The following is a 22660-nucleotide window of genomic DNA, read 5'->3' on the forward strand; positions in this document are numbered from 1 at the left end:
ACCACAGATTAAAGAGAGGACACACCAGGTATCAAGCTATATAGCATCACTTCTTCTTGCTACTTGCTGCTAAATATCAACAAGCAAGGCCCATAAACAGCTTCTCCATTTTACCAAAGTCACTGTGTCAGGACTTCTGATAGTGGTGCTCATAAAATGAATGAGTAAAGAGAACAGAACAACCTCATAGGAGGATAGTGGCTGACAGCGGGGGTAAAACAGACAGCTGGTTAACTCAAGTTAACATATCATTAAAATGAATAATAATGATGAACAACACAGTGAATACATTCCAGTTTTTTTATTATTTTTGCTTCTTCAGAAAACCAGATATTGCATCTATTAGAGTGTATCTTGCAGAAGTCTTGTACTGTCTATGAGGTAAATGTACCAACTTTGTAATAGCCACTGTTGTTTCCATGATTGTTGTTTTTGTTTTAACATTTTAAGCCAGAAGACAAACATCAGATTATCCAGAAATAAAGAGGAATCTCACCAAGTAACATTTACATATATCTTTATTGTGCCAACTGATACCATGTAAATAAACCACCAAATGGAAGCAGTCAAAAGGAGGAAGAACACCAAGCTTAAACAGCAAAGTTTACAAAAGACTCATTTACTAATAAAGTTGGCTTTAATTTTAGTGTAAAAATGATATCAATAATACCAGAGAGAAATCTGCAATAATATGTATTTTACTCATACAAACATTATCAGAAATAATATTTTCTTTCTTCATATGGCAGAAATAAGCATGTATTGATGAACAACTTGAAACTTTAAATTCTCCATTTCTGACAAAAATATACTCAAGACTTCACATCTAGTCTAGGAAAATAGTGCACAGCAATGGATTAGTCAGTAAAGAATAATGCCAAAGAGACGGCTATATTGGTATACAAAAGTGTTCATATATTAAAATATAACAGAACAACCATCCACAGACACAATCTTTTAAAAATCTGAAAGCACTGACAGTGTTTTCAAAGTCAGCTTCTGTCAGTTCTGACCAGATCTCGATGCAATAATGGAAAAGAACCAAAGAGGTGCACCATATTGCTTTAATGATTTAGTGATGACTATAACAGAGATGAGCAGTGACCTCATCTCTCAGTTATAGTCATCACACTTTTCTCAGCTCTAAAGTCGACGTAAATGAGTCGACTTTCAGCAGATTGTTACACCGGACTGGCATTTACAGTTTTTGTGTGTTTGGCACTTGCAGCAGCGTAATTCACCAGTCAGTCGCTAATCAACGATTTAGATCAGTGAGCTCTAAATGATTATCAAAACACAATAATGGAGAAAAAAATACCTATAAATATTCAAGTAAGCTCTGCCTTACTTCAGCTGTTCTAAACCTTTAAACGTTTGTTTTCACTAATCTGGAAATGCGAGGGCAACAGTCTTGGACATTTCGTGGCGTTTTCACATCACATTTCAGATTCATGGGAATAATTTAAATGAACTGGTGCACAGGCAAGTGTTGAAGCCAGTATGAATACCTTCAAACTACTAATGTGTCACATCTCTCTGAAAGATTACGATGGAGGACAGAGAGACCGATTAGGACTGATGGTTAGAATGCTTTCATACTGGCCAACTAAAACATTCTTGTTCACGATATGAATCAAAGCACCCCTCTCATTCTCATGTGGTCTGTATATGTACATGGCTCAGCTACTATTTTCCCTTAAACAGTCAAAACTCAGTCAAAGCAGGGAAACAAGGAAAAGTACAGTACAAAATACAACATCAATGATTGTACAGAACACCTGCAGGAGTCACAAATGTCTTCAAAGTGTCTTTTTGTCACAGAAGACTTCAGATTTGTCAAATGTGCACTTCAAGTCATTAAAATCTCACTGAAAAAACTGAACATCGGGTGAAATTTCTCCGATTTTGTGCAGTTATCGGATGTGACGGTGGCCTGGCAGTCAGTCGCCTGATAGTGCGTGGAGTGGAGCTCACATGCAGTTGACCACGTTGCTGGAGCCTTGTCCGACGTCTCTGATCTGGCTGACGTGAGACGAACAGACAGCGACTCCAGCTCCAGCACGGCAGTGAGACACTGAGCCCACCAGCTCCCACCTGAACAGCAAAGATACACAAATCAATAGACAATTAACAACAAGAACACTTTGGACTTTTAGAGGTCATTTTAAAATTCCATTATTTAGAAAACTACTCAAGTCCTTCAAATGTTTTAGGCTAAATATATGGTACATATATAATGTACAAATAATCTATAATTATGGACTTATGAGTGTCTAATGAGTGTAGCTCAAAAAAACCAATCAAATTACAATGATAGATGGTTCAAGTCCCTATATTTTAATATTAATTTTAATTTTCAAGTCAAGTGAATGGTTTATCGGTATCCAAGCTAGGAATGATACCAGGAGCCAAATCAGCAGTTGACATAATGTATTCTTGTAAAAAGATGATTAATGATGTTGGATCAATTTGCCCACTGCCAGTAACCCTACTTTCATCAGACTCTTATTAAGAATCATCTAATAAATACCTAATTTTTGCTTTTTTATGTATATACATATTCTTGAAGAATAATAGTGGGGAAAAACATTTGAAACAGGAATGCATCCAGAACATTTGCTGCTCAGTTTTACGCCTACTGAAAAAAGTTATTCTCTCACACCTCTGTACATGTAGAAACACAACCCTCATGCTTCTCCTACTGACCTGTTCATTCGTGGCTCAAAAGCCTCCACTGTGTTCAGGTAAATGTTCCCATTGTGTCCCCCGACTGCAAACACTCTTCCCATTACAGTGGCGACCCCGACCCCTCCACGTGGGGTGGTGAGCTCTGACACGTACTCCCAGCGGTGCATTCGTGGGTCAAAGCGCTCTACGGAGCTCAGTGGCGAGTTGTCATCAAAACCACCTTTGGAAAATTATAAGATAAGACAGTCATAAAAATTTTATTTTGGGGGGATTTTTAGGATGTTGTTATAAATGTGAAACTCCCATGCGAAATAAAAAAATGCGTGAAATGCTGAGAATATTAGTAAAACCTCACACTCAGGTTTAACACCTGTTTTTAACACTGTCTCCCATAAAGACGGCATTTAACGACCTCCCCTGTACACTTCATGATGAGGTTTGACACCTCAGTATAGATATCAACACTAGGACGACTATTCGAATACTTTCTTTGGGGATTTCAAGGGTAGCTGCAAATCCTCACTAATTACTCAAACAAATGTAGTTATTTTGTTCTATAAGCAGCTCTACAAGTAGCTATACAACAGCATTACATGTTTTTACCTGAAGCTGGTGAACCTCAAACAACTCTTTAAATTGAGGTGATGCAATAAAATCCTCTTTCTGTGAATCAGTTACCAAATAGCTTTACAAACAATGAACTTTCAGCTTTCTGGATTGAGCATTTGTTTGGTTCACCAAAGAAGCACGCATGAAAGAGGAAGCAAACATTGACAAACTGCATCATATAAATTCCGTGCAGTAAATTCCAACATTATTGGACTATCCAACGAATCAGCCTGTAGAGAAGAATATGACAAGTGTTCTCCTACAATTCCTCTTACCCACTACATAGAGGCAGCCATTGAGTTTGCTGACTCCATTTCCAGCCCGACGCTGTCCCATCTCGCAGACCTCTGTCCACTTGTTGAGATGAGGATTAAACCGTTCCACACTGGACAGTGACGCCACGCCGTCGTTGCCTCCCACAGCATACACAAAATTCTGAAAATGGGAGAGCATAAAGTAGTTAAGTGCTGAGTACATATCGCAGATCAGATAGATGTTTTTGACCTTTCTCTTCAATTTTACCCCCAGTGCCACGGATCCAACTCCTCCCCTGGGGGTGTTCATCGGCGCCACGGCACTCCAGCAGTCACTTTCAATGTCATAACGCTCCACGTCGTTGAAACAGGAGTTGTCGTCCAGACCTCCAATAGCATATATAGGACCACCAAGGGCTGCCAGGGCTATCCCCCTCCTGAAATACATATGTTCATGAAACTAGCCATACAGTTAATGCTTCACAGAAAGAAACGTACATTCCTTACTATGGAACAGGATCAAAACTTGTAATTTTTTTCTTTCTGTGTGATCATTAAATATTTTTAAATCACTCCAACTTTTCTTCAGGAGTTGCACTGGAGCAAATTTTCGATTGATACCTTTTGGTATTCATCGACGCTTTCATCATCCACTTGTTAGTGAAGGGGTCAAACATCTCCATGTTTCCCAAGTGTTCATTACCATCATGGCCCCCAACAGCATAAACTTTGCCTGAAGAAAACAAATTGTAATTCCCTGTTTGTTTACCATCACATGACCAGAATATGAACTGATACCATTAATATTGACATACTGCACACTAATCAGAAAATCACTGATTGGCCACAATCCTATTAGTATCAAGCATTAGCAGCAGATCCTTAATGTCCAGTTAATTGGAAGGTGCAGCTCTCCTGGATCAGACTCATCTGTTCATTTCTTTCATGGTTATGCTTTCTTTCTCCTCAAGAACACTTGCACCAGTGAACAGCAGCATCCGACTGAGAACCATATTGGTATGAGACAATTTAACTGTGTGATCAGGAGGATCTGGCTCATCTGTGCCCACTTTTGACTTTACTGAGTATGTTGTACTCTACTCCCTCAGCTTCCATAGCTCAACATTTCATCGTTCAGGTGAAAATGTTCTTGTTTACATTCTGTAACGCAATCATACGACATCTTTCTTACCTCCTACAGATATTACGCCCACGTGACGCCGTCTGCTGTTCATTTCAGGGCCAAAAAACCAGCTGTTCTTAGTGATGGAGTAACACTCAATGCTGCGAAACGGGTCACCAGAACCGCCCCGGCCACCCACGCAGAACAAAACTCCTGAAGAAACAATTGGACAGAACAAATGCCTGGCACTCTGAGGTCTTCAGAAAGAAGATGAAAAACACTTTAGCCAACATGGAAAAGTTAATATAAATTACAAGTTATTAAAAGTTTTGAAAGATCTATTTGAGCATGAGATTCAGGGCCCTTATTTTTCATGGCATGGCAGCAACTTTTAAACTCAGTGCAGTGTTTTTGTTACAATCCCAGAGAACAATCCACAGGTGGACAGAGCAACCCACACATATTAAAATTACTCGCCAGAAGCAGGAGAAAGCTATTTGTTAGCATCCGAGTGAAAATTAGGTCTTGAATTTCTTTATTAAGAGAAGTCTGGAAAAATCAAGCAGAGCATTGCTTTCATTTATACACTGTCCTACATTTCTTTTAATAAAAACCAATGCAGTGTGACATCAGTGCATCTTCTAGAAGCAAAATATAAAGTCTTTCACTCCATTCATTGTATCTGACATGACACAAACTTGTAGCAAAATACTTGGAACCCCTGAGACACCCCCGCCTTTTCCCCTGTCATGGTGTGACAGTGTAGGTTTTTTGTCACTTTTGCAAAATAACTGCAGAAAGGCATAACTGATCAGTGGTCTTTGATCAGTGGTCATGAGTATTTGCATAATTATGATTAAGGAACTGACCTCCCAGCCCATTGTTCCTTCACTGGGCTGGTTTCAGTCATTATGCAAATGTACTGTTTATAAGATTTGGGGAAACCTGCAGTCAGCTGAGACTGAAGAAGTCACTTGGATGAGTGACAAAACGTTTCTCCCACAAAACGCTACGTCCAGATGAACAGAATCAACTTTTGGAGAAAGGCATAATATGTTTACCATTTTCCCAAAGCCTTTGTCCATTAAACACTGTGTTACTCACAGTGTTTAATGGACACTCAGCTTTGGCCAAATGGAATAGGACTGCAATTGTGATTTTAGTGTATTTTGGTGAGCTGACACACTCTACAGGCTCACTTTATGGACATTTGAGATTAGCAAACATTGCACTGTTTCTCTTGACCTTCGTGCATGAATTACATTTTAGGTTGAGGTGTTTTCAGGTGGCTGAAGTATAGCCCATTAAATGTCCAGTACCTTCTGTTGTAGCAGATGTCATCTGATTTTTGTTGTACATCTTCCTTTTAACATTAATCCAGGAAACCTCAAGCTGCATGGTACAAGGAACAGCTGTGATTGGCTCATGTAGTCAGGCACTGATTCAAATCTTTCCCTCCTAAACGCCTACTAGGGGTAACCCGAGTTTCTCTTTTCTGAACAGAGTATTTTCTGTCCTATTTCAGGCCTGCTTCAAAAGTTATTGGTGATGGTTTCTGTCTATATAGCTTACTATGGCTACCCTCAGAACAACCTGGAACCTATTCTAAATTGTCATCAAACCTCGTCTTTGTTGATATTTACTGAGGAGTAAAACCTGGTCATTAAGGGTACAGGAGAGGTCATTAAATGTCCTTTTTATATGGGAAGGATTCAAGGAGCCCTTGAGTTCAATTAACAGAGCACGCATTTTCGATATTGCTCAATCATGTGTACATTTAATGAATTCAATTAATTGCGCAACCATACTTTAGACTGCTATAATATGCCTCTGCAGCTCAGCAACGATGTCTCACTGCCACCTTTTCAATTTTATTATGTTTAATTCTTAAAATGCAAGCACAGTTACACGTTACAGTGACTATTTGAAGTGAGGAGCATTAGGAATGAAGAGATAGTTTGGGTTGTTTCAGTGATATTCATCAGCACTGTGCTACTTATCTCTAGCTTGACTATAATTAAAACCCCCAAACCATCTGCCTATAACAGCAGATTTAAGGTACTAATGTAATGTGATGTAAATAGGTCCGTAACTGCACATGAACTTGCAAAAAGCCACTTGGTTTTATGTCTGCAAGTGTGCTTTTATAAAGATAAGAAAATGTGCTGTAATGACTTTCTAAATGCCATAAAACAAAAGACTTGTTACATGCTCACAGCAGAGCACCACCATATAAAGGTACCTGCAGTGTGCTTCCTGGGTATGGTACGGACTGAATACTCAAAGTCTGGAACCACCTTGTTGTTGAGGTGCAGGTGGTAGTTTCTGGCTTCATCCATCAAGTCACGACAGCTCAGGTTACCTTTGATCATCTCATCTTTTGCCACGGTTCCAGTCAGAAACTCTACTGGTAGTAGGGGCAGGCGCACCTAGAGGAGAGACAAACATACATGCGGGTGTCATGCGGATGCTAAAGTGATTATATAACACTCCTTTTACTCACAGTTATTCCCCTAAACATTCAGGTAATCAGTAAACCAGGTGATAAACTCTGACTTCTGACACACATTCAAGAATACAACACTAATATAAAAAAGAAAAGAAAAAAAAACCTTTCCAGGCCATTCTCAAACCTGAGACATGATCTGGTCCAGCCAGGCCTCGTGATGCTGTGGGTTTGCGTTTAGCCATTTCACTGCTGCATTGTACACCTGTGTCTCCGAGTGAATATTGAGGTCGCTGGAGGACAGTAATGTACGCAAGTGCTGGGGAGACACACATGTGAAGTCCTCACACTCCACTACCTCTGTGAAGTGCTCGCAGGCGTAGCGGTCAGCCATGTCCATCAGGTCCACCCGATTGTGGCTCTCGGCAAAGGTTCGAACTGCCAGGCAGTTGGTGGGGTGAAAGTGTGCCTTCATGTATTCACAGCAGGCTCTCGCCACCAACTCAACCTATTTGAAAGAGGCAATAAATCAACTTCAAAAATTATGAGTTGGATTATATAGTTCAGTGTTTTTCTAGATTAAAACTGTCATTATGCATTAATGTGGTAAATCAAAACTATACTTGAAACGCAGGACACCTCTGTTCATGTTATAATCAGATGCTAGTGCTTGTTGTGCTTGTCTACCTGAAGGATGCAGGCAGCATAAAGCAGTGGCTGGACATTATCCACAGTTAAGGTGAGCTTGGAGGAATAAGCAAAATGCACCAGGTCCTGAATGGCATCACCATCAAAGTCTTTAATTTCTATCAGTTCCTGCTTGGCTTCAGACATCTCTGACAGGAACATGGCCCTGAGGAAATGAAAAAGTCACTTGAACACAAAGATTCAAAACAAGGCACCAACTAATGTTTAAAAATGCAACCATGGTTCACATTACAAGTTGCCAAAAATCGATACTTTGACAGCAGTAACCTTTTAGTCTATGAAAACTGATTTTAGCTGAAAATAAACTTTAAACACTAATAAGAGTTTGGATTTTTAAATAAATTATTGTAATGTAAATATTAAAAATTTTTCAAATACTGTTCATCTGCAGTACAGTGGTCCCTCATTTATTGCGGGTGTTACGTTCCAAAAATAATCCGCAATAGGTGAAATCCGCGAAGTTTATTTCTTACAATTATTATAGATGTTTTAAGGCTGTAAAACCCTTCACTACACACTTTATACATTTTTCTCAGACGGGCATGAACATTTTGACACGTTTCTCTCTTGTTTAAACTCTCTCAAAGTTCAAACCTTCGTAGAAAAACAAGTCCAGTATTATAGAATGAAACCAAAGTCAAACCATGTTTTCAGGTCCAGAACATGGGAATAGAGCAGATGTGAGAGAATTCAACATTAATGAATTAATGGTACGGAAGTGGAGGAAGCAAGAAGAATGAGTTGAGTAAAGTTTGATTGGTTTCACTTAATGCGCCTTATAATCCTTTGACGTCGACACTGTTGTGTTTGTTGTCTTCTGCTAGTGATGATTAATGTAAATTTGACAAGCTGAACGCATTCTGTACTGTACAGGAGACACGGCACGAGATTTATTGAAAATTGTCTACAGCCGATCAGGATGCAGAACACAATGCGCTGTAAAAAAACAAAAAGCCAAACATGCAAAATTGCACACAAAAAAATCCGCGAAACAGCGAGGCCACGAAAAGTGAACCGCGATATAACGAGGGACCACTGTATGTTTTTTGTTTTTGGGCTTGCCGCTTCTTTTGTCTTTTTTTTGTGAAAACACACTGCACACCATGCTGTTGCAGGTTTTGAGCTGATAGATCTTCGGGAATCATCTTGTTGTTGCAAAAATACCAATTTATGCATTTCTCTGAAAACTGTCAGCTACAAGGACTGAAAATGATTGAAAAAGCAGCCAACATCGTAAATAAAAACTAAAGAAAAAGTAAAACTTAACAAATAAAAGGTGGAAAAGTCACTGGTTTGCCACTTTTGACCATTGTTATCTTATTTATTTGCAAACTGGATATGATGAGGGAGTTGTGGACCGTTCTTAGAACACAATATACAAAATCAAACCATACTGTGTTAGATAAGGCTTAAAACTAACAACTGAGACAATAAACCCGTTAGTAAAACTTTGTGTCCTTAGGTCGTACATTTTTCTGTACATACAGATATCTTTTTTTTTTTTAATCCAAGAAGTCTCCCCCCTATGGCTGTTAGAAAAAAACCCAGGGTTAAGACACCGATACAGGCAAAACATACCTGAAGTAAGGGATAACACAGGCCAGCACCAACTTGTGACAGTGTATCAACCTGCTGCCAACCTAGAAAAAGAAAAACAGAAAATACATGATACAAGCACACTTTGACATCATTAAATTAGAGCTACACGATTAATCAAATTTTAATCTCAATCAAAACTAGTTTCCTTCAGTGATACTGAAAAATTCATGGAGCTTACAAACACTGACTGAAATCACAGACACAACTGTATTCTTTTTGGCTAAAGTGCGTCCACTAAACATGATGAGTAAATGGATGTTTCAGGAAAATAATCAACTTTACTACAAAACATATTTTATCCCCTCATAGTTATGTGTGGCGATAGCTGCACTATATACAAAATGAGGGACCTCACTGCTGTCAAATGCTTTGCTACAAGTTTTATTCACATCATGAAAATCCAATAAATAGAGTGAAACGTTAGCTCCTAGGGGATGCACTTGAGCCAGGTGAATAAACATCTTTCACAATGTAAAAGAGAAAGCAGTGCCTTGTGGATTTATCTTTGTCTTTTCTTTGCATTACAGTTTTCCTGTAAGGGCTGCACCCAAATCAGGTGGATAAGGGGGACCAATTTTATTTCGATACACAGATTTGTGTATTATTAAGAATGTAATATGGATTATATATTATAGTATTATACTTCCATGAAAGAGCAATAAAAATGTCTATTGCCATGGAAATCAATAAATTATCCTGACAAATAATCACGATCTCAATATTGATCAAAAATAACTGTATAGCCCTAATGTACAGGGTGGGCCATTTATATGGATACACCGTAATAACATGGGAATGGTTGGTGATATTAAAGTCCTGTTTGTGGCATATTAGTATATGTGAGGGGGCAAACTCCTCAAGATGGGTGGTAACCATGGTGGCCATTTAGAAGTCGGCCATCTTGGATACAACTTTTGTTTTTTCAATAGGAAGAGGGCCATGTGACACATCAAACTTATTGGTAATGTCACAAGAAAAACAATGGTGTGCTTGGTTTCAGCGTAACTTTATTCTTTCATGAGTTATTTACAAGTTTCTCTTTGTTCACAGCCATTGACATGTCGAAGAGGTAAACACGTGAAGAGCGGATTGAAATTGTGTTGATATCTGGTGAACGCAGTAACCGGGTCATTGCAGCAGATTTCAATGCACGACACCCTACAAGACCACCCATCTCCCATGCTACAGTTAGCAAACTGCTTGGTAAGTTTCGTGAAACTGGTTCAGTGTTGGATTTGCCAAAATGTGGACGCAAGAACACTGTCACTAATGAAGAAACATCAGTGGCTGTCCTAGCTTCATTCAGCCAGAGCCCACAGTGTAGCACTCGCCACATATCACTGGAGAGTGGCATTAGTTAGTGGCATTATTATCCCCTTCGGCGGATATTAGCTACTCACAAACGGCACCCTTACAAACTCCAGCGACTGCAGCATCTCAATGAGGATGACCCATATCGGCGCACAGAATTTGCAGAATGGGCAAAACAAAAATTGGAACAGGACCCTCAGTTCACACAGAAGATTTTGTTCAGTGATGAGGCAAACTTTTATGTGAATGGTGACGTTAAACAAAACCACCGCTATTGGTCTGACACTAACCCACATTGGATGGATCCCTCCAAGACTCTTGGCACAACAAAAGTGATGGTTTGGTGTGGTATATGGGGTACAACGATAGTGGGTCCATTCTTCATCAATGGAAACCTCAAGGCCACTGGATATTTAAAATTGCTACATGATGATGTGTTTCCCTCTTTATGCACTGAAGCTGGCACGTTCCCTGAGTTTTTCCAGCAAGATGGTGCACCACCACATTATGGGTGCCCGGTCCGAGCATTTCTAGATGAACAGTTTCCTGGAAAGTGGATTGGTCGTCGTGGGCCAGTTGAATCGCCCCCAAGGTCTCCCGATTTGACCCCCTTAGACTTTTATCTTTGGGGTCATCTGAAGGCAATTGTCTATGGTGTGAAGATATGAGATGTGCAGCACCTGAAACTACGGATACTGGATGCCTGTGCTGGCATTTCTCCTGCGGTGTTGCTATCAGTGTGTGAAGAGTGGGAGAAGAGGGTTGCATTGACAATCCAACACAATGGGCAGCACATTGAATACATTTTATAAGTGGTCAGAAACTTATAAATAACTCATGAAAGAATAAAGTTACGTTGAAACCAAGCACACCATTGTTTTTCTTGTGACATTACCAATAAGTTTGATGTGTCACATGGCCCTCTTCCTATTGAAAAAACAAAAGTTGTATCCAAGATGGCCGACTTCTAAATGGCCACCATGGTTACCACCCATCTTGAGGAGTTTGCCCTCTCACATATACTAATGCGCCACAAACAGGACTTTAATATCACCAACCATTCCCATGTTATTACGGTGTATCCATATAAATGGCCCACCCTGTATATAAGTTACTCCTTAATGTTCACCATGTGATGTGATTTTGGCATTAGTTTTGAAATTGTGAATAGGCCAATCTAAAAACCAAAAATCAAAAAGTAAAAAGGAACAAATTTTTCTCGAGTCCAGGTGCATAGGCCCACCTTCAGCGTGACGTCACAGAGTTCACCCACTTCATAGAAATGCCGGAGGGAGTTATGGAAGTCCTTCCAGGCTTCATGAGCCTCAAAGACAAAGGACCCGTCAGGTTCACATTCTGATTTCAATGCCCTGCTTGCAGGTCGCTTCTCCTTGGACTTCAGCTGTTTGGCATGGTCTGGCACCACATCCCCCGGTGCCATAGTGGGCTACAGGAAACAACACCTAGATGGTAAAAATAGAAGCCAGTAAATACATAAAATCATATTCTTTCCACTTAGGTATTTTTTGTTTTGCAGTGTTTTAACAATACAGATGCTTTAATTCTATTTAAATCAGGTTATTTTATGTTAAAATAACTGCAAATGTTCACACATAAGTGTCTGCTACAAGGAAAGCAGTGGAATAGCGAATCTCTTCTCCCGTCTCTATATTCATGGCTCATTCATAAGGCTCTATCGCTGTTCATCTTTTCTCAGTTTTATTGGATTGTAGTGTAAGACTGTAAAACAACAAAAAACCCAACCCAACAATACTAACAGTCTAATCACAGCCTGTAATCAATAATAAGTGCAATTTTTAAATTCCACTGAATTCAACTGCATCCAACAACTGCAACCGCACAAATAACAGCAACCTTCAAGAGAGGCAACGAAGAGGAAGTGAGGGGTGGGGGACACGACCTGTCAGCTGAGCAAGTTAAGTCAGTATTCCTCCCCCGTTTTAGTGTCACTTCTTCACTACTTTAGCAAAACACAGGAAAAGCAGTTCCCTCAAACACACAAATCACACTTTAAAAATGAAAAAACTCAACAATCTAATCCATTAAAAAAACCTACCGATCGATGAATCTGATGAACAATTTCCAAAATTGATACGTCTTTATTTAAGAACAGAAAGTGAGAGTAACAGCTGAAGCTTTAAGCTCCACCTATGCTTTACAGATGATGTACTGTCTCGCTTTTTTTAAGCTATGCCCCTGATACTGAATAGCCTCAGTGTATCGCCCCCTCATCACTAGTCCTCTCAGCTAAAAGAGCAGAAAACATCAAGTCCCATCATATGCACTTATGATCAAAGCCAATCGCCACTTCTCTTCTACTTTGTAGGCTTGTGGATAGGCTTCAACATATGTAGGGATGCAGCAATATCCATTTTATTTAAAAGGCAAAAGCTGGGTTGGCCTAAGCAACCGTTGGAGCTGGTTTTAAGATGCTAAGATGATCAGACTGTGTTATTTTATTTATAAAGAGGAAGTGGAGTGAGAGAGAGTCAATAATTTAACGACAGATGCAGTGCACAACTACTGCTCAAAGTGCACACAGAAGGATGATAACAATCACATTTTCTCATGTGACACAAAAATCAAGACTCCCACTGATGAACTAACGGGATCAATGTGAGGCACTTTAGCATACAAAGAGAGTCACGCTCTTCCAAAGACCTACAATTGTCATGTCAAATTACTTCACCTACTTCCAAGGGAGCACTGCAAGTGCCCTTAATGAGGTCAAATGTTGTTCTTTGTCATTAACTGACTAATAAAACTGACAAGTGAATGCACACTGAGTTAAGGGTCAGGCAGCTCTTGAAAGTGTCTGATAAATGTCAAAGGGCCAATCTGCAATACAGTTATCTGCACAGAGTTTGCATTTACATCATCTTCTCTGCCATGGATAGCATTTAGCACACTTCATCTACACCTATAGATTATTGTCGCATTTATCAGATATTATATCTTGTACAGGTCTCATGCTTTAAGTAGCCCTCAGTGCACTAAATAATCTGCACCAACTTAAATATTGCATCTGGCTGTTCTGCGTAAAGAACATTAAGGACAGGTTTCATCCAAGATTGTTTTACTGCATGTAAGTAGGTTGTTAAACTCGGTCAAAACGGTCAACAAAACAACTGAACTAAAATCTCTGTCGACATACATTCATCCAAAGGTCAACAATTTGTGAATCGAGACGCAATTATGGTTTAGTCTCCACAGTATAGCACCACTAGTTAGTTACACATAGTATGCTCGTTTGTGTCTTAAAAACCAGGGAAATGAAATTACTGCTCTGCATTATAAATCTAGACAGCCATGCTAGCAGCAGATTATTGGCTAGCTTGTTTGCTAAAAGCAGCTACTAGGCAGATTAGCATTCGCATGACAGCTAACGTTGTCTGACAGGAAACGGACAAGATGAGGACACAAATTTAGCCCCCCAAAAAGTTACAGCAGAACTGCGATAAATAAAAAAGTTAATTTTCATAAGCGTTCAAATGAATTATAAAGAAATACCTCATGTCGCAGCGAGAATTAAGATGCCGGCTTCATTGAGGGGAATGCTTTGCTGCTTGGCAGTGGCACGTTTGTTGTGATTCCAGGTGCTTCACGGGTAATGTAGTTTCAAAGAAGTACAGAAAAAGAAGCCGAAGTAACAAAATGTAAGCTAAATAAAGCGGTCTCTGTGACACCCTGAAATATCCCCCACACACCTGCCTCTCGGTTCTGAGATACTGACACTTTAACGTTGATGTCTGACATCTAAGACATTAAATTTGATACCGATAAAAATACCAATATCAAATCTGTTACAGTGTAATGGTGCCAGCTTAAAAGTTAAAGCATCTAAAAAGCAGTACAACAGTACTATGGTGTGTGTGTGTGTGTGTATAAATAAAACATAAGAAGCTAAAGAAGTGGGTACAGTAGATAACACTTGGGACAAATAAAGCCCTAAAGTGGGGAGAAATGTGCAAAGTAAGGACATTTAAGATTGTAATTACAATTACACAACTCTATTCTCCAATAAAATCTTACATAAGATCGCACATTAACACCTTTGTACCCTGAGGAGTTCTCTTTACTGAACAGTAGTGTATGGCTGGCATTTCTATAGCACCCTGCAAACAACACTGAAAACAAGTCGTGGAAGTTCATACACAAGCAAACATGGAGAGGCATGGCTTAAAAATATGCAACAGTGTTCCAGCAGATAGTATCAAAACTAAGAGCGCTGTGTTTAATGTAGTTAAATAGAACAGTACAAAAACAGAGAACACTCAGTCAGCGCTTGTATTCTGACATACCAGATATTTACATTTAACTTAATATTAAAAGTATATAGTGAATAAAAATGACAACCAACTCAAGTAAAACACATCACACAATTATCAAAGATCATTTATTTCGGAAAATGAGTAAATTATGCTGTTTATCCACAGAAAAAAAATACATGTTAAAGTGTGTTTTACAGTCCAATTAAAGGATCTACGTTTTTTATTTAGATTTTTTTTAAACACAAAGTTTAGCAAGCAACTACAACACAATGTCCTTTTCTGCTACTTGTACTGCTTCTTCTTCTTCAGGAGAGCCTCTCGTAAAGCAATCTAGATTAAAAGACACATAAAAAACATTTCCAGGTGAAATGCCAAAGTAGTTTCTTGTTTATATACACATTTGTAAAAAGGCATGTGTGACTTACCTGTTTCTCTCTGAAGGAGCGTTTGCCTTTAGTCCTGACGTTCTGACTGTGCCTCATCATCATGAAGTTCTTATTTCTCCTCTTCTCCTTGTTGCTGCTGCTAGCGTGTGGGTTTAGCTTGGTCCGCTTCTTGACAAACTCCTTCCTGTCCGTCCGTCCCGCCTAGAAAATCAAACACATCATTAGGCCAGAATGCTAACAATAAATCAGGCTTACACTTCTGAAATGCACTGAGAGTTTCTTAAACTCCCCAGAGTCAGTGTTTCATATGCATGAACTGATTTTTCATTTAAACAAATGTGCACATTTCCATCACAATTTATTCACCATTGCTGTTGCCAGTCGTGTTTCCTTGTCCGCTTTTGGTTTCTTGTGCAGTCTCTCAATATCTCTCAACGTCAGCAGCTCTCCTCTGGGAAAAAAAATAAATAAGATGACCGTCATTCTCAACAAGCTAATCAGCACAAAGGCCCACATGCTAAATTCAAGAGACCGTGAACCTGAGAGTAAAACTGTTTTGCACAAACTATTAAGATTTCAATAAAATACATTTCATTTTATGAATGTTTAAGGTTCATTTCATGCCCTTACTTGTCTCGCTCGTCATCACTGTCCACATTTTTCCTCTTCTTGCCTGGTGCAGCATTGACCTCTTTGGCCATCTGGACCAGACTGATCTTCTTGAAGTCATCTTGGGTGAGGAGCCTGCTGGCGCTGACCGCCGCTGCCTTGGCTTTTCTTTCCTCAGCTGTCATGCTTTGAAGCTTCTCTGCCTGATTAACAACAAAAAACAAACATGAAAAACCAGAACAGTTTTATAAATATATACCTTTTTTTCCTACCATGAAATAGTATGAATAATGAGGTTTTAGCAATCTGTCAAGCTATGTTTGTTCATTTTTTTAAACTCACCACTTCTCCTGTATCTTCATCAGATGAGTGGTGAACGTCCACCCACTCCCCATCTTCATCATCATCACTAATACTGGCACTCTCCCAGCCGTCTGTTATATAAAACAATACAAATATATTATTCACACATTCTGTACGTACGCAGAGAGCGCGCAGGCGGATGTTACAACAGTGGCCGACCTTCATCGTCCTCTCCCTCTTTGTTCTCCTCCTCCACCTCCAGGACCTCGGCTCCGGGGATATAGTCTTTAGCCTCCAGCTGTCCGTAGTCTTTGATCTTGGCCTCTGCCGATGCCTCAGTGGGTCTCCCCTGAATGACGAGTAGGGTTTATACTTACAGACGTGTAGCTTCAACTATTCTAGGAACTGGAAAACATTTATATTGACCCAGGTAACAAGAATGGGCTGATCTCCATCTTTTATCTCCTTTGTACTTCTTGAACGTTCAGAACAATTTTATGGTTTATTAACATTCATTTTACATTAGATTTTCAAATGTGCTGCCACTACTTGACTACTTAAGAAAACATAGCACCCCACAATTCACTCAAATGTTCATAAAATAGATTTTTTTCCTCATTTTACTGCAAATCGGAAGGCAAATCATCATTTTTGAAAATGTTTTGAAGTTCATATAGAGTTCTATGAAGCTCACCCTATCCTTTCTGTGCAGCATCTGTGGATTAAGACTCCTGAACAACTGGATAAGTCCTCTGGCAGACATCATTACATCTGAAAATGAAGGCAGTGTACATCATGTGAACATGAATACAGACTTCAACACAATCACAAAAACCTGAAATAGACCAATTACTTACTCTTGTCTTTGTGGGTCTTGTATTGGGACAGGTCCTGCAGAAGGTCCTCGTTGATGGCGAGCGGACAGCGTGCTGCCACCTCCCTGATGGCATTGAGACTGAAACATAAACGAAAAAGTCAGTTTTATTATAAAAGTATAGAGTAAAACTAAAGAGGTAGCTACAAAGACCCTGTATGAACACTTGCTGGGCACCTAACAGACTTCTCATTGATGAAAATATCTAATCAACCGATCACATGTCTGCAACTCAACTCATTTAAGCACATCGTCATGACAATGAGTTCACTGTATTGAAATGGCACCAGATCTCATTCCAACAGAGCACCTTTTGAGTGTGGCGGAACAGGAGATTTGCTTAACTGATGTGCAGCTGATAAATCTGCAGCAACCATTTGACGCTGTCGTGTCAGGTAGGAAAATCTAGAGCTCCTTCCTGAATCTGTGCCACGATTACACAGAGGTGTACCTAATAAAATGGCTGGTCGGTGTATGTTATAGGTTTAGCTTGACTCATTTTTCAATTCACCACATCTTTTGAGTATCGTATAAAGACCTACTTACCCCACAGTCATGACCTCTCCAGAGTTTCTCTCTGTCACAAAGTTGTTGGCGATTGTCATGATCACAGGTTCAATGATCTGCAGCAGAACAGTGTTAAACAGGAAGAGCAGTGTGAAACTACTGTGTTAAACCAGCTTAAAACGACTGAGTAAATAGGAGTAAATGTACCTCAGGGGGAACGAGCTGGTGGGAGGCCTGAGCAGCACAGAGAAGAATCTTTGTCACATCTGCAAAGATGCTGGTTAGAAAAGTCTCATGGACAAATGATTTCTCATGAAAATTCTAATTTAAATGTAAATAATAATAATAGCTTAGTTAGTACTGCTATGTATCAATTTAGATTGTTTTGAGGTGGGTTGCTGAGTTTTGGAGATATCAGGAATGTTTTTTTTAAAACTAAACTACACCACCACACCAGAAGGACCCAGTTAAGAAAGTTCCACTAAGAAAGGACACTGATGTTTATATCCCATCTAGCTGGTGGACACTGGGAGATGAACTTTTTGCTCTCAGGTAACACAGTACAAAGAGACACTGCTGATGAGGTATCACTCACTAAAACAAGAGCCAATTATTTCCATTTTATTCAAGAGAAGGCAGCAGACATCCCCAAAACTGGGTCTAGATGAATAAACAGCAGTACAGGACAGAAAAGAGCATCTGTTTCTTTAGCTGTGAGTTCTTTTTACCTCTCTGGTGAGGCTGAAGAAACCTCTGGATGAAAGGGTAGAAATTAAAGAGGAAGAGCTGTAAAAGAAAAAGAACACCAAGTGTTTACTCGCCAGAAGAAGAAGAAAGAAGAAAAAACAATGCATACGTCACTCATGCCTCAACAGCTGCGATTTAAATGTGGAGTTCAATAAAAGCCAGTACATGTTTTACCAGACCCGACACACAGGACTGAAGGGTGCATTTAAAACTGCGTTAATCTGACTTGAATAAACTCATTTACGAAAGAACAAAAAAACCCCCAAAAAACAGATGAGTCACCGACCTCGTGGATTCCAACCAGTCGGGATATGAGCTCCATCATCATGATCTTAACCTCGAAGCGCTCCTTTGAGTCTTCCAGCTGCTTTAAGAGCTTCTCTGAGAAATCTAAAGAAAAAAAATAGATTTTATACAGTTCTATGAACGGAAGCCTAAATGACCTCGAGGCAAATTCTGTGTGTTCCATTTGCTGCAGTGATGCTGAACAATTAGATACCTTGAGGGTCGTGAATAAGGTGAACTGCAGAGAAATTAAAAACTTCTGCTTTCTTCTTCTTTTTATGTTTCTAAGAGAAAATGCGAGGATAAAGAGTTAAAACAATTCATCCTAGCACAGCAGTAAATCATCTCTCAGTACTGTCCTGTTAACCATCTTAAAGTTACACAATTGGAATTAGAAACAGTCCCTTCAGGTAAAACAGTGGCACCTTGAGGACTTTCATAGCCTTTTCCAGCTTCTTCTTGTTCTTGGAGGTTTTCTTGCCAGTGGAGAATTTCGCCATCAAGTCTCTCGCTGATGGCCCTTCATTCTTCACACACACACACACACACACACACACACACACACACACACACACACACACACACACACACACACACACACACACACACACACACACACACACACACACTTACTGAATACTGCACAACAAATCTAAACCATATTTGTCTGTTTCAAATGCATTCTACCTTAGCATGAAAGAAAAAAAATTTCTATATTGTATCATAACATATCATACATCAAACTGTCCATCTTTGATGCTTACCTCTGATTCTGAGTCACTCTCATTTTTCTCATTTTCATCTGTTCCCAGGAAGAATTTAAGGCCTGCAACAAGGATCTAAACAAGAAGATTGCCTGGTCATAAGCACTAATGTTTCCACTTAATCAATATCATAAACAACGTATTTTTATATATATATATATATATATATACCCAATTTTGCTGTGCAAGAAACCCCACAATGACAATAAAAGCTCTAGGTCTAAGTCTTAATACCCCCAAAATATACCTTTGTCACTTTGGAGAAGCACGTAGTTGTGATAACATTAACTGTTTTGGGATCATTCCTGCAACAAAACAAAAAAAGAAAAGATGTTCAAACAAAATAATTATACATTGGCCGTAAAATAGCCGCTTTAACGTTTCCATTTCACTTTGAACCCACCATATGTTCCTTTTGTACAGCTCCACCATCACATCTAATGAGATCTTTGCTGCTATTGGATTACTGTCTCTCAGCATGGTGTACATGAAGTTCTGTAACATCTGTAACAAATGACAGCACAACGCTGTGAGTGCACACCATTTTACAAAGACTATCAAACAATATCAGGGTGCACAACAGCTGTGTACTTACTGTGTTGACCTTGTTGTTTTTATGTTTTGCGTTGATGTTTTTGATGTCTGCTACAATGTGTGTGTACAAAGTCTGAAGAGAGAAAAACATTGTTTACATGAAAGCAAAACAAACAAACAAAAATAAACAGAAGCAATCAGAAGACTGTCCCATTGGTAGGTCTGCAGAAGCTCTAACAGCAGAAAACCAGGTCCACAGATCAAAGTTATTAACTCATCACTACATAAGGCATTCACCAGTTAGCAAAATTAAACTCACTGGCCACTTCGTTAGGTACACCGAGTGAATAGCAAGACTGCTTTAGGCAACAGGAGCTCAAATAACCACTCAGTACAACCAAGGTCTGCAGAAGAGCATCACTGACTGCAGAGTACATCAAATCTTAGTACCAAATGAGTATCACAGCAGGATAACACACCATTTCACAAAACTAAAATCATCGCAAACTGGTTCCTCAAACATGACAAGTTCAGTTCACTGTACTCAAATATCATGTACAGCCAGCAAATCTCAATCCAACAGAATGCAGGCTTTTTTACATTTTAAATTCCTAAGTTTTAAAAGCTTAAAACCAACTAAAGCTATCAACAGAACATGAACAAGCAGCTTTATGACTAAAACAGCTGTACTGGATTGAGTCAACCAGCCAAGTCATTCAAAATCACACTCATGTTTACAACAGCAACCTGTGGAAAATTTTGAGGTCGATATTTTATTTTTATTATTGCTCTAGCATATTGTACGAATATATATGTGTATATATAGAATAACGAATCTTGGCCAACAAATGGATAAGATGCCCCAGATGGCATGTTGGCTCTCGAAATTCTTAATGTCAAGAGTTTCACTTCCTGCTTAAATCTTAAGAAAAAAACCCCCAGCAACATAAAATAATTTCTATTATCCATATATCACGAATGGTCCTCATGCTCGGTATTGATCTAGTTTTTGGGCAAACTGTCTACATGTTTACACAGACAAAACTTTTGTTTATCTTTATAAATATCTAAACAACAGCTTCCCAGATTGCTCTCTCAAAATACTGGGAAAAAACTGTAATGTCCCTTAATTACGCTGCTGTTTGGGGAAAGAGCTTAGTCTTACCTTCCTAAGCAGCTTGTCATGACATCGCAGCAGCTCAAAGAAGAGCTCTAGGAGGCCTGAGGCATCAATCAAGTCTTTATTCCTCAGAAGGATCAGAGCTTTGCAGAAGGTCTGACAAAGACAGCAGAAATGCATATAAACCATTCAAGTCTTTAGCAAAACTAAAGTGACGGGTTCACATGAATCCTGGTGTATGAACCCAACCTCACCATTCGTAGGTCCGGCTCCAGGACTGTGTGGTAACTAAGTAATAACTCAGACAACTCTTTAGGAAACGTGGAGAGCTGCTGGGGGAAGCAGTGACCAACCTGAAGGGCAAAGAATAATTGTATTGAGACAACTTCTAAGATTCAGGACTATTCACTACACCAAAAACACACCGGGTTACCTGAGCGAGAAACATAACGAGGTCTGCAAGCTCCTTGCTCGGTTTGTCAGGCTGCAGCTTAAAGATCTGCACATTGGACTGATAGTGTCGGTACTGTTGCAGAAACTGCGGACGAAAACGAGAGGATTACATGAGCAAAAGAAGGCTCACACTTCCAAAACAACTCCACCAGCTAATGCGTTTAGCAGTCTTAGCTAACAACACTCACCTCCTCGACGTACGACTGCGGATCTCTTTTTATGAGATTCTGAAGTTGAGGCAGATTGTTTGGTAGTTTGTTGTTCTGTCGACCGGACATGGTTTAAGATTATATTATGTATGTGTTACAGAATAATGAAAAGCAGCACTTCTTACAGGGCAAGCATGGCCAATGTGTACGCTGCCATTTAATTTGAGGGGATCCAAACGTCACATCCGGCCACACTGTCGTCACTTCTGTTTTCGTCTTCGAAGAAACGCTCGTGTACAAAAGTTAAAGGGGAGAAAAATCGTTGAATTCAAAGAATGTAAAACAATGCAGAGTTTTTGTGTGATAATATTTTGATTTTATATTCATAAGCGCTCTTTATATTTTGCACCAACTTTTCTTGCATTTAAAAATCATGTAAAAAATGTTTGTATACTTGAAGACAGTTCAATAATAATAAATAAATAAATAAATAAATAAATAAATAAATAAATAAATAAATAACGGTATGATGAAGAGAAATGTGTCCAGTAAAGTCAGAAAGCTTTCCAACGAGTTTTATATGGTGGCCCTGAGAGGCCAAACGGACTGCAACTTAAGCAAACACCAGCAATAAGAAAAATGCTGCAAAAGCACACAAAATACAACGGAAATGGGAAAAAAGAAAACAGAAATAAGAAAAACGAAAACAGAAATAGGTAAAAACAGATTTCCATAGCACAAGGGAAGTGCTTCTGGGGAGACAAGAACCAGATGGACCAGTTGCGGGAACCAAAATATGCTAAGAATTGCGGTGGGAGACACTTAAAAGAAGTGGAGGATCTATCCGTTTTGTGAAGGAAAAAAAGATGAGAGGTAAGTGTTAGCCTAACTATTAGCCT

At 39.3% G+C, this 22660-nt stretch overlaps 2 protein-coding genes across 2 annotated transcripts; both read right to left on the reverse strand.

The window, feature by feature from the left end:
* Positions 1-304: 304 nt before the first annotated feature.
* klhl8 (kelch-like family member 8) lies at positions 305-14366 on the reverse strand. Its single transcript, XM_080874618.1, has 12 exons — positions 14270-14366; positions 11982-12201; positions 9407-9468; positions 7808-7973; positions 7308-7628; positions 6917-7103; positions 4744-4887; positions 4173-4284; positions 3820-3988; positions 3573-3732; positions 2707-2908; positions 305-2094 (listed from the first exon to the last, which is right to left on the reverse strand). The coding sequence occupies exons 2-12, from the start codon at positions 12177-12179 to the stop codon at positions 1971-1973; spliced, it is 1845 nt and encodes a 614-aa protein (XP_080730744.1). The 5' UTR covers positions 12180-12201; positions 14270-14366; the 3' UTR covers positions 305-1970.
* A 775-nt stretch (positions 14367-15141) lies between these two features.
* sdad1 (SDA1 domain containing 1) lies at positions 15142-22007 on the reverse strand. Its single transcript, XM_080874908.1, has 22 exons — positions 21801-22007; positions 21593-21697; positions 21414-21512; positions 21205-21315; positions 20101-20172; positions 19909-20009; positions 19753-19810; positions 19506-19580; positions 19167-19268; positions 18956-19025; positions 18743-18846; positions 18438-18495; positions 17917-17975; positions 17749-17825; positions 17186-17283; positions 17023-17099; positions 16548-16677; positions 16368-16459; positions 16047-16228; positions 15783-15867; positions 15456-15617; positions 15142-15360 (listed from the first exon to the last, which is right to left on the reverse strand). The coding sequence occupies exons 1-22, from the start codon at positions 21888-21890 to the stop codon at positions 15313-15315; spliced, it is 2055 nt and encodes a 684-aa protein (XP_080731034.1). The 5' UTR covers positions 21891-22007; the 3' UTR covers positions 15142-15312.
* Between the last annotated feature and the right edge of the window lie 653 nt (positions 22008-22660).

The sequence above is a fragment of the Rhamphochromis sp. 'chilingali' genome (genome assembly GCF_963969265.1).
Source record: "Rhamphochromis sp. 'chilingali' genome assembly, chromosome: 2".
Classification (NCBI taxonomy): domain Eukaryota; kingdom Metazoa; phylum Chordata; class Actinopteri; order Cichliformes; family Cichlidae; genus Rhamphochromis; species Rhamphochromis sp. 'chilingali'.